At 40.2% G+C, this 12,262-nt stretch overlaps 1 protein-coding gene across 1 annotated transcript in view; it reads right to left on the bottom strand.

Moving 5' to 3' along the window:
* Nucleotides 1-12,262, bottom strand: part of LOC134789596 (ABC transporter A family member 4-like) — a gene marked incomplete at its 5' end in the record, with an annotated part of 65,525 nt that overhangs the window by 3,802 nt on the left and 49,461 nt on the right. Inside the window, 6 exons of the mRNA XM_063760166.1 lie at nt 8,892-9,102; nt 9,396-9,546; nt 10,062-10,303; nt 10,509-10,796; nt 11,336-11,530; nt 11,977-12,099. Coding sequence (XP_063616236.1) covers nt 8,892-9,102; nt 9,396-9,546; nt 10,062-10,303; nt 10,509-10,796; nt 11,336-11,530; nt 11,977-12,099 — 1,210 coding nt within the window. The remainder of the gene's footprint in view (nt 1-8,891; nt 9,103-9,395; nt 9,547-10,061; nt 10,304-10,508; nt 10,797-11,335; nt 11,531-11,976; nt 12,100-12,262) is intronic.

Below are 12,262 nucleotides of genomic sequence, written 5' to 3'. Positions count from 1 at the left end.
TTTTTGATATTTCATATATTGTTGCAATAAGTTACATGAATATGTCTGGCGAAGAAAGTTTGAACGGAGCATTTTTCCGTAAAAAGATATTAACGATTTAAGACTTTAGGTATTTACTTTAATTCTATTATTATTATTCTTTGGAAATTTATACAATACTTTTTATTTATTGATACTTTATCATACTGTAAAGTTTTTTCAGGCTGAGGAATTACTGCGGGGTCCACTACCTTTATTTACTACACTACTACACCTCATTTCACACCTTTAAAGGATGATTTTTGAGATAACTTATTATATCCTGTCTCGGGACTCAAAATATATGTGTACCAAATTTAAATTAAAACTGTTCAGCAGTTTAAGCGTGAAGAGGAGTTTAAAAGAAAGTATTTTAGTAAGTTTATATGTTTTTACTTCGGAATGGTGTCAATGTGATACCTTAACTAAATTTGGTACTGCGAATTTATACGAAAACGATACCAAAACATGGCCTCGTAGCTTTACTGTTGTAGAAGTCAAAATAAAATTGAGAGCCCTAAATTCTTATTACTTGGCCAAACTTGTGTAGAAGGAAAAGGTAAAATAAAAGTCTTCGGCAGGAATATAAGGCACAAATATATTTTTTTTTGCGTTACTATTTCATTCATCAAATATAAACATACCTTGATTATACTATTCTAGTGAGATCCTCATAGATAAACAAAAACATTTACTTAAAAAATTACAAGGTCGAAATGTCACGGAACTTGTGAGAGTAATATGTGAAAAATATAAACTTTTATGACAAAAAAAATCTGGACACAATTTAAGAATCACCGAATTGCGTCGAGGAATCATCTGTATTTTTGCTTGTTTCATTACCTCCTCGCTTCTTTTTTGTCCTTTGTATTCTGTAGCAATTTGTTAGATCTGAAAATAAAGATAACTTGCGTCGTCACGGATGTCGATTTATAGGTTTTAGGGAGTGCAGAATTCGAAAACGATGATCATTTTATAATCCAAGATGGCGGCTACGTATTTTGTCATAAAAGTGGAATCCAAAATAGTCATCATTTTCGAAATCTGCGCCCCCTAAAACCTATAAAACGACATCCATGACGACTTTTATGACATAGTGCATGGCCGCCATCTTGGAATCCAAAATAGTCATCATTTTCGAAATCTGCGCCCCCTAAAACCTATAAAACGATATCCATGACGACTTTTATGACATAGTGCATTGCCGCCATTTTTAAATTGAAAATGTTATCATTTTCGAAATCTGCGCCCCCCAAAACCTATAAAACGACACCCATGACGACTTTTATGACATAGTGCATGGCCGCCATTTTGGATTCCAAAATGGTCATCATTTTCGAAAGCGGGGCCCCCTAAAACCTATAAAACGACATACATGACGACTTTTATGACATAGTGCATGGCCGCCATCTTGGAATCCAAAATGGTCATCATTTTCGAAATCTGCGCCCCCTAAAACCTATAAAACGACACCCATGACGACTTTTATGACATAGTGCATGGCCGCCATTTTGGAATCCGAAATGGTTATCATTTTCTAAATCTGCGCCCCCCAAAACCTATAAAACGACACCCATGACGACTTTTATGACATAGTGCATGGCCGCCATTTTGGATTTCAAAATGGTCATCATTTTCTAAATCGGGGCCCCCTAAAACCTATAAAACGACATCCATGACGACTTTTATGACATAGTGCATGGCCGCCATTTTGGATTCCAAAATGGTCATCATTTTCAAAATTGGGGCCCCCTAAAACGTATAAAACGACATCCATGACAACTTTTATGACACAGTGCATGGCCGCCATTTCGGATTCCAAAATGGTCATTATTTTCGAAATCGGCACTCCCTAAAACCTATCGACACCCATCTCGACTTTTATGACAAAGTGTTTTGCTACCATCTGCATGCAAGACATTTCTATTATTTTTACGTACAAAAATGGCCCCCTGTCAACTTTCAATCGAGATTTAATCGATAATTTATTCGATTAATATTCAGATTAATTCAATTTCAATCTATGTTAGGTCGACTAAACTAATCGCGATTAAAATTTGAGAATTAACTTTTTTTATTCCATTAATTAGTCGAATAAACAGTTAATCGATTAATGCCCATCTCTGACCACGGCATTTTTACACTTTGAGAATATCTGAAAACAAATCAACACAAGGAGCCATTTTGCAAATCCAGTAACATACCAGTAACTTTGTTATTACTTTTGACAGCGCGTGTCATGTGTCAACACAGAGTCGACACAAAGTCGAAACATTGCAACTACTTTGTGACTGCAATATTTCTCAGCCTTAAGCCTTAAACTTATACATCATAATTAACAAGTTTGGTAGTATGTAAAGCGTTATTTCTGTTATTTAAGTATAGTATACGCATCGAAGTACTAAAAATGCTTCAAATAATATAGCTATGAACACAGGCACTGAGAAGTAAACAATTTCATTTCCGGCTAAACTAAAACAATGTGGTGGCGCGTTGATTATATTACACTTAGTTTATCAAATCACTCGAACAGTTTAATTCCCCATAATAATTTAAGTCATATTGTAATATAAATGCAAACAATATATAATTACGTCTTGTAATCCGTTTTAGAGATGGCGTATTAATGTCACTTATTTTTATTTAAGTATTTTTCCATCTGACAGTTTCCATTTGACAGGAACAAAATGAACGAATGAACGAATGATTTTGGCATAAAGTAGTCGCAAACCCGAAACAATGTGTGCACACGGCGACCACACTTTATGTCACTTTGTGTCATGTGTCGACCCTTCCCCATTTCTGGTAACTGTGTCGACACGGCGACGACTCTGCGACTGGAATTGTGACCGAAACAGACGGTGTCGACACAAGATGTGTCAACACCGCGTCGTAACGGCGACTGGAAATGGTTGTATGGGCATACATAAGGATTGGTCGGATAACGGTCTTATATATTCTTAACTTAGTATTTCTGCTGAGAAGCCTGGACACCAACACTTTATGGAGGGCTGCACTGCATCGCAGGGCGTTTTGGATGCGAATATTGATTTCCTCCTCCCTTGTGTTTGTATCGGTAATGGTGCATCCAAGATACCGGAACTTGTCAACTCCACGGTAGACGGTACCCCCAACATGGAGACTTCTGCGCTGAACTCGTGTATTTTTGTAGCGCTTCATGTGGAGGTATTCAGTTTTGGACTGGTTAATCCTGAGACCTATACTAAAGGCCTCTCGCTCCAAGACACTGCCCATACAACCATTTCCAGTCGCCGTTACGACGCGGTGTTGACACATCTTGTGTCGACACCGTCTGTTTCGGTCACAATTCCAGTCGCAGAGTCGTCGCCGTGTCGACACAGTTACCAGAAATGGGGAAGGGTCGACACATGACACAAAGTGACATAAAGTGTGGTCGCCGTGTGCACACATTGTTTCGGGTTTGCGACTACTTTATGCCAAAATCATTCGTTCATTCGTTCATTTTGTTCCTGTCAAATGGAAACTGTCAGATGGAAAAATACTTAAATAAAAATAAGTGACATTAATACGCCATCTCTAAAACGGATTACAAGACGTAATTATATATTGTTTGCATTTATATTACAATATGACTTAAATTATTATGGGGAATCAAACTGCTCGAGTGATTTGATAAACTAAGTGTAATATAATCAACGCGCCACCACATTGTTTTAGTTTAGCCGGAAATGAAATTGTTTACTTCTCAGTGCCTGTGTTCATAACTATATTATTTGAAGCATTTTTAGTACTTCGATGCGTATACTATACTTAAATAACAGAAATAACGCTTTACATACTACCAAACTTGTTAATTATGATGTATAAGTTTAAGGCTTAAGGCTGAGAAATATTGCAGTCACAAAGTAGTTGCAATGTTTCGACTTTGTGTCGACTCTGTGTTGACACATGACACGCGCTGTCAAAAGTAATAACAAAGTTACTGGTATGTTACTGGATTTGCAAAATGGCTCCTTGTGTTGATTTGTTTTCAGATATTCTCAAAGTGTAAAAATGCCGTAGTCAGAGATGGGCATTAATCGATTAACTGTTTATTCGACTAATTAATGGAATAAAAAAAGTTAATTCTCAAATTTTAATCGCGATTAGTTTAGTCGACCTAACATAGATTGAAATTGAATTAATCTGAATATTAATCGAATAAATTATCGATTAAATCTCGATTGAAAGTTGACAGGGGGCCATTTTTGTACGTAAAAATAATAGAAATGTCTTGCATGCAGATGGTAGCAAAACACTTTGTCATAAAAGTCGAGATGGGTGTCGATATATAGGTTTTAGGGAGTGCCGATTTCGAAAATAATGATCATTTTGGAATCCGAAATGGCGGCCATGCACTGTGTCATAAAAGTCGTCATGGATGTCGTTTTATACGTTTTAGGGGGCCCCAATTTTGAAAATGATGACCATTTTGGAATCCAAAATGGCGGCTATGCACTATGTCACAAAAGTCGTCATGGGTGTCGTTTTATAGGTTTTGGGGGGCGCAGATTTAGAAAATGATAACCATTTTGGATTCCAAAATGGCGGCCATGCACTATGTCATAAAAGTCGTCATGGGTGTCGTTTTATAGGTTTAGAGGGCGCAGATTTCGAAAATGATGACCATTTTGGATTCCAAGATGGCGGCCATGCACTATGTCATAAAAGTCGTCATGTATGTCGTTTTATAGGTTTTAGGGGGCCCCGCTTTCGAAAATGATGACCATTTTGGAATCCAAAATGGCGGCCATGCACTATGTCATAAAAGTCGTCATGGATGTCGTTTTATAGGTTTCTGGGGGCGCAGATTTCGAAAATGATGACTATTTTGGATTCCACTTTTATGACAAAATACGTAGCCGCCATCTTGGATTATAAAATGATCATCGTTTTCGAATTCTGCACTCCCTAAAACCTATAAATCGACATCCGTGACGACGCAAGTTATCTTTATTTTCAGATCTAACAAATTGCTACAGAATACAAAGGACAAAAAAGAAGCGAGGAGGTAATGAAACAAGCAAAAATACAGATGATTCCTCGACGCAATTGGGTGATTCTTAAATTGTGTCCAGATTTTTTTTGTCATAAAAGTTTATATTTTTCACATATTACTCTCACAAGTTCCGTGACATTTCGACCTTGTAATTTTTTAAGTAAATGTTTTTGTTTATCTATGAGGATCTCACTAGAATAGTATAATCAAGGTATGTTTATATTTGATGAATGAAATAGTAACGCAAAAAAAAAAATATTTGTGTCTTATATTCCTGCCGAAGACTTTTATTTTTACCTTTTCCTTCTACACAAGTTTGGCCAAGTAATAAGAATTTAGGGCTCTCAATTTTATTTTGACTTCTACAACAGTAAAGCTACGAGGCCATGTTTGGTATCGTTTTCGTATAAATTCGCAGTACCAAATTTAGTTAAGGTATCACATTGACACCATTCCGAAGTAAAAACATATAAACTTATTAAAATACTTTCTTTTAAACTCCTCTTCACGCTTAAACTGCTGAACAGTTTTAATTTAAATTTGGTACACATATATTTTGAGTCCCGAGACAGGATATAATAAGTTATCTCAAAAGTCATCCTTTAAAGGTGTGAAATGAGGTGTAGGGGGGAATTCAGAATTGACTTCTTGAAGAATACTGTTTAAGTTTAGGTTTGAAGTCATGTTTTTTCATCATTTTTAACTAAATCAAAGATGTAGACCATCCCAAATTTCATATAAATCGGTTCAGCGGTTATTGATTTCCCGTACAAATTTCCACGCCACTTTTCACACCTTCAAAAGATGATTTTGGTTATAAGATCTATCCTATGTCCTGTTCCGGGACGCAAACTATTTCTATACCAAATTTCAACGAAATCGGTTCAGCGGTTAAGCGTCAAGAAGAGTTTCAAAAAAACCGGCCAAGTGCGAGTCGGACTCGCGTATTAAGGGTTCCGTACATTAAGTCCGACTCGCGCTTGACTGCACATTTCTAATAGGTTTTCCTGTCATCTATATGTAAAGAACTATTTTGTGTATTCAGACGGACATACATACAGACGCACGAGTGATCCTATAAGGGTTCCGTTTTTTCCTTTTGAGGTACGGAACCCTAAAAAGATTTATTTTTATTTTGTGGAATGGTGTCAATGTGATATCTTAAATGGATTCAGCACCCCAGATTTATACGAAAACGATACCAAACACGGCCTAGCACCTTCACTGATATAGATATATCAAGATAAAATTGAGAGCCCTAAATAAAGTTTCAAGAGCGGATATCTCAAAAACTATTCAACATATCGAAAAAATTGACTGAATAAACTTGTAACAAATTAAATAAACTTTCATTTTGTATAAGTGGCCATGTCGCTGAGATGCATAGTTTCCGAGATATAATCGAAAAACGGGAAAATGGTACCTTCAAAGCCCCCTCTCTCCCCCCCGCTCAAGGGCTACGGCCGGGGACTTTTGATATGTTCACCTCCTAACTTGTCAAACCGAGTTACGGAGTCAAAAATTATGTTCCGAGCATTTCCCTCTACAACTTTTGGAGCATTCGTTGCCTGACCTAAGTAGCTTATTGAATTTCTTTAAAAACTTTTCTGTAAAAGGTTGACGGGTGTTGGGTTTTTATATGGTTTCGGTCGATTATTATCATTTGCATTGCCCATGATGACTTACTAGAATTACGAGCACACGAGACACTAATAGTAGTTTGACAAACCTTGGTTTTCAAGAGGTATTTTATATTGACATTTGCTGTCACAAATTTGCTGTCAGATTTAGTCGCAAACCGCACGCAAAGTGCACACAAATGTGTCGACACCTTGTTACGGAAAAGTGTAGACACGGCGACGACACTTTGTTTCGAAACAATTCTAGACACATTGTGTGGACTCTGTTACGACACATCTGACATTTAGTTACCACTTTGTGATTCTGCGACTGGAATGGTTATATGGGTGGCTGCCTGCACTACTTCTTCGCGGCTTTCCCCTAATAAAGCAAGGTCGTCCGCGTACCCTATCACTTTGTGCTTGCCGCTCAGCTCCAGCCCTATGTCCAACGCTAACACTTTGCGGACAACATGTTCAAGGGCTAAGTTGAAGAGCACGGGTGATAAGGCATCTCCCTGCTTTAGGCCGGTCATCACCTTGAATTCCTCGGTCAGCTCACCGCCTACCCTGACACGCATCCTACTCTCTTTTGTTGCTGTAGTGATCATGGCTACTAGTTTTCTAGGGATGTTAAAATTGACAAGAATGGCATACAGAGCGTCCCTATCTATGCTGTCATAGGCCTTAGTGAAGTCCACAAACAAAGAGTGAACGCTTTGGGCGTACTCCCACTTCTTCTGCATAATCTCTTTGAGCAAGAAAATCTGGTCCGTCGTGCTGCGGTTTCTGCGGAAACCACATTGGTAATCCCCAAGGATTCTTTCAGAATATGGTTCCAGCCTCTTAAGCAGTACGTTGGACAAAACTTTGTACGCTGTAGCGAGTAAAGCGATTCCTCGATAGTTTGAGCATCTCTTTTTCGAGCCTTTTTTGTGGACTGGACAGATGACACCGACGTTCCATTCCTGTGGCTGTTCCTCTAGCTCCCATATTTTCAGCAATAGCTCATAAATTTTAGAGTGGACAGTGCCACCACTACTTTTCCAAATTTCTGATGATAGCCCATCAATGCCAGGAGCCTTATTGTTTTTGAGTCTTCTGTACCTAGTACTATTATTTATTCTGTGGTTGGGTGCGAAAGGCGTTATGTTATGTAAGTATGTATTATAACTAGGTAGGTATTACATGAAAAGAGCGTGCGTGTGACGGATTAGTCAGATCTAAAATGACATCAAGGTTGAACACCAACTTTTTCCAAGATACGGAATCATTCCGATCCCCTTCGAATTTTGGCCATAAAAATAAGGGATGCATGGTTTTCTGAGCTTTAATACAGGGGTATACAGAGACTAGATATGTTTTAAACACTATATACAAGTCCATCATTGAAATTGCAACAAACTGTTCCGCAGTTTGGCGAAATTTCAAATGTGTAAATTTGTTTATTGTGTATGTTAGAACTAAAAAAAAAAAATAAATACGTCTGATATGCTAAGCGCAAGCAGGACCTATTGTTATCTCTGTCACTCTTAACTCACCTAGCTGAACTAACTAGTAGCGCGTGTCCCTGCTTCCTCAGATGGTAGAGTATGTAGAACATGGCGCGATCGACGGAGTACTGCTGGTACGCCGTGAACACGTCTAAGGTGTGCACCGGCGATATAGCGACTAGAGCGCAAGCAGTACTGCTATCTCTGTCACTCGTAACTCACCTAGCTGAACTAACTAGTAGCGTGTGTCCCTGCTTTCTCAGATGGTATAGTATGTAGAACATGGCGCGGTCGACGGAGTACTGCTGGTACGCCGTGAACACGTCTAAGATGTGCACCGGCGATATAGCGACTAGAGCGCGAGCAGTACTGCTATCTCTGTCACTCTTAACTCACCTAGCTGAACTAACTAGTAGCGCGTGTCCCTGCTTCCTCAGATGGTAGAGTATGTAGAACATGGCGCGATCGACGGAGTACTGCTGGTACGCCGTGAACACGTCTAAGATGTGCACCGGCGATATAGCGACTAGAGCGCGAGCAGTACTGCTATCTCTGTCACTCTTAACTCACCTAGCTGAACTAACTAGTAGCGCGTGTCCCTGCTTCCTCAGATGGTAGAGTATGTAGAACATGGCGCGATCGACGGAGTACTGGTACGCCGTGAACACGTCTAAGATGTGCACCGGCGATAAAGCGACTAGAGCGCGAGCAGTACTGCTATCTCTGTCACTCTTAACTCACCTAGCTGAACTAACTAGTAGCGCGTGTCCCTGCTTCCTCAGATGGTAGAGTATGTAGAACATGGCGCGGTCGACGGAGTATTGTTGGTATGCCGTGAACTCGTCTAGGACGAGAACAGGCGGCGCTCCGATCACGGCCACGGCGAAGTTTAGCCGCGTCTTCTCATTCTGGTGCAGGCGTAATACGTTCACGTTTGAGGCGTCGTCGAGTTCTGCGAATTTGTAAGCGGAGGTAGAATTATTCAGTCATCTGCATGATGTTTGGTCCTTATTTGCAGAAAGGGGATACCTCTCAGTTAATATGGAGCTGTGTGGCAACCGCTAAACTAAGAACGGCACAACAGTAACCCCCCAACTACATTGTTGGGGGTTTTTTTCCGATGGGCTAGAAGGGGATTGTTAGATAAGGCCAGCATGACCGGTTTTTTGCCGAATTTGCGGTTTCTCGCCCGAAGAATCCTCTTTAAATGTAACGTTTGACAGTTTTAGATTGATGAAGGCTAACCTAAGGCGTCCAGGAGATTGGTGACCTCCTCGTGGAGGTAACGCCGCGGGATGCCGCGCAATACGCCCATCATCCACAAGGAATCGTACACCGTCATCCAAGGAGGCATGGGGCAATACTTGAAGCAGCTGAACGCGACGTTGCGAGAATACTGTGAATGACACATTGGCATGAGTTGGTTAAACTGCCTACTACTTACATGACGCTTCCATTTCAATCACTGTGAACTTGATAGGTAGTTTCCGATTCCGACCGACTAGGTATTGCGCCCCGACCAAGGTCAGGGTGTCCCTATGGTATGTAGTACGGGCTTAAGTGACGGGGTAGTAAGTAAGGGAAATGTACTGGACAACTGGACACATAACATGACAACTCAGTGCATCGGCTGTTGACCTGTGGCCGAGCTAAGTAGGTAGTGCATTTAATAACATTTCGTTTAGTGAGATGAGATGACGATGATATTAGGGGCGGTTTTTATTTTTAAGTTGTTTTTTTTACGTAGGTATTCTGGGCGGAATAAATAATAAGACATTCAAATTTGGGATAAAAAGTTTTTCATACGTTTTAACGAAGTGGAAATTTCATCGAACCAGACGAAAATAAAACGACAGCAAAATAAAAATCGGTTCATTATCGACATTATCGTCGCTAAACAGGTGAGCTTACCTTATGTGGATCGATCGTGAGCGACCACCTCGACATAGCACTGATCGACCCAGAACTCGGCATCTTAAACCCAGCTAATATCTCACAGAGATCCAGCCGACCTGCCCTAGACTGCCCGACGAGGGACAGAGCCTCGCCCTTTCCGATCCCGAAGGATATGCGGGAGAATTTATGAGCTCCGTTGACTCTCTTTGATAGATTGTTCACTAAGAGGTTTTCGCCGAATGTGTCTTTTTTTATATCTGAAAACAGAAATTGATAATGAGGTGTTAACTGATGATGTCTAGACTACATATATAGAGCTGCCACATACACCTATGACATACATATTACAATTACAAAGCTTTATCGAAGATTATCGCAAGAAAGTTATGTTTTAATACGTATCTTTACATAGGTAGTTTAGTAGTAATTAAATTTAGTTATTTACGCGTTACCAGAACATACCCCTACTAATCCTTTTTTGCTTCATCTGCCTGCTTTTCGCCTCGACATCCCACCGCTCCTGCGTACTTCCCGATGCCGACGCCTCCATCATTATAGGAGGTTCTTCTGGAGAAGAACAGCGTTTCCGAGCGTAGTACCATAACCGCTGGAGCACCTTGTACTCCCAAATGATGAGGAGACTGCTGAAGATGATGGAGTGGTAGATGGTCCAGAGAATCTCGTCGAGGATGCCGGCTTTAGACAGATAGGATATGCGCTCGAAACAGCCTTGCATTATTCCACACTTTTCTGAAAAGCAAGAAGTGTATAGGATATTCTGGTATTGGAACAATGACGAACTCAGGATACCTATATCAAATTCTACTTTTACTCACTATTTTCTACTCTAGGTTAGTGGTGCGTTTGAAGCTTATAATTATCATCTACTTTTGTTTGAAGATGGAATTCCTACTCTTCTAAATATTGGTTTACTCTGCTACCAGACAGGATGAATTCAGAAGCTACAGCTTTTGCTAGTGGTCTTAGGCTGTAATCCCCGCAACCAGATGGATATTTACCATATCTAAAGACCTTTTCCCAATGCTAAAGGATGATGCCAGGTACAGTAGTGGCAGGTGAATCAAATGTTAACGGATTTCAGATGAAAGAAGTGCCTGGCATCCGTTAGATCGTTGAGTGGACGACATTCGGAAGATCGCAGGGCATTTCTGGATGAGACTATAGCCCATGATCAAGATAAGTGGCGTACAGAAAGAGAGGCCTATGCGCAGCATTGGGCAACATGAGGATTAAAATGATCGATGATGAAAAAAGGATAGACTACTCACTGCAACATTTATGCAGTACATTCGATTTGCAGAGCTTCTTGGATTTGAAGATGACACACTCGCTATTGTAGACAAAGATCTTGGTAATCCGAACGAAAGCGTGGGCCACGTTATACTGCGGGGAGAGGCTGAGCCCCTTCTCGGCCATGGCGAACGCGCCGCCTTTTATAAACTGGCTTATTACTGAGGCTTCACCTAAAACGCAATTGCATTATGTGAAACTGGAAATGTTTTAGGTATAATTAACATCAGAAGCAGGTAAAGCAAGCGAAGTGTTCGCAATAATTTGCTATAATGCCCTTGACGTAACGTATCTCATTTTAGTTGAAATTAAAGTGTAGCTAGTGTGACGGACGGAGTCATTAATAGGGCTCAATGTATTTTTACGAAACTGCCAATAACGACGAATATGAGCAGTTATTTGATAATTTGAGACGCTTTGCCTAAAGGCTCCTCTTCACGTTGGGCCAACTCCAACGCCAACGAGGGACGCAGCCATGCGGTAGAATGAGATAGCAATATCACTTGCTCCCTCTAACGCATAAATGCGTCCCTCGTTGGCGTTGGCGTTGGCCCAACATGAAGAGGAGCCTTAAATGAAGTGATGTACTTATTGTTTTCCGTGAATCCAGTAAGCTCACCGAAAATTATGTTGAATATGACGAACGACATAGAATTTAAAGCTCCACTGGGTCCCAAACTGAAGAGGTATGCTTGCGGCACGCAACTAAAGCCATACATTAAGAGCATGAATGGGATCACGACTGAAAATAAAACAAAATTGTTAAAATAGGTAACAACTGCAGCATTTTCTGCTACTAAGTACAGCGGATAGTCTGCATATGCTCTTGATTTTTGAAGATTAATTTTCCACAGAGAACTACTCTAACTTCGCAACTTGCACTATTCCTGTAATCCCGATGGAAA

The sequence above is a fragment of the Cydia splendana genome, chromosome 4, assembly GCF_910591565.1.
Source record: "Cydia splendana chromosome 4, ilCydSple1.2, whole genome shotgun sequence".
NCBI classification, from domain to species: domain Eukaryota; kingdom Metazoa; phylum Arthropoda; class Insecta; order Lepidoptera; family Tortricidae; genus Cydia; species Cydia splendana.
This window is presented reverse-complemented; position numbering and strand designations above follow the sequence as displayed.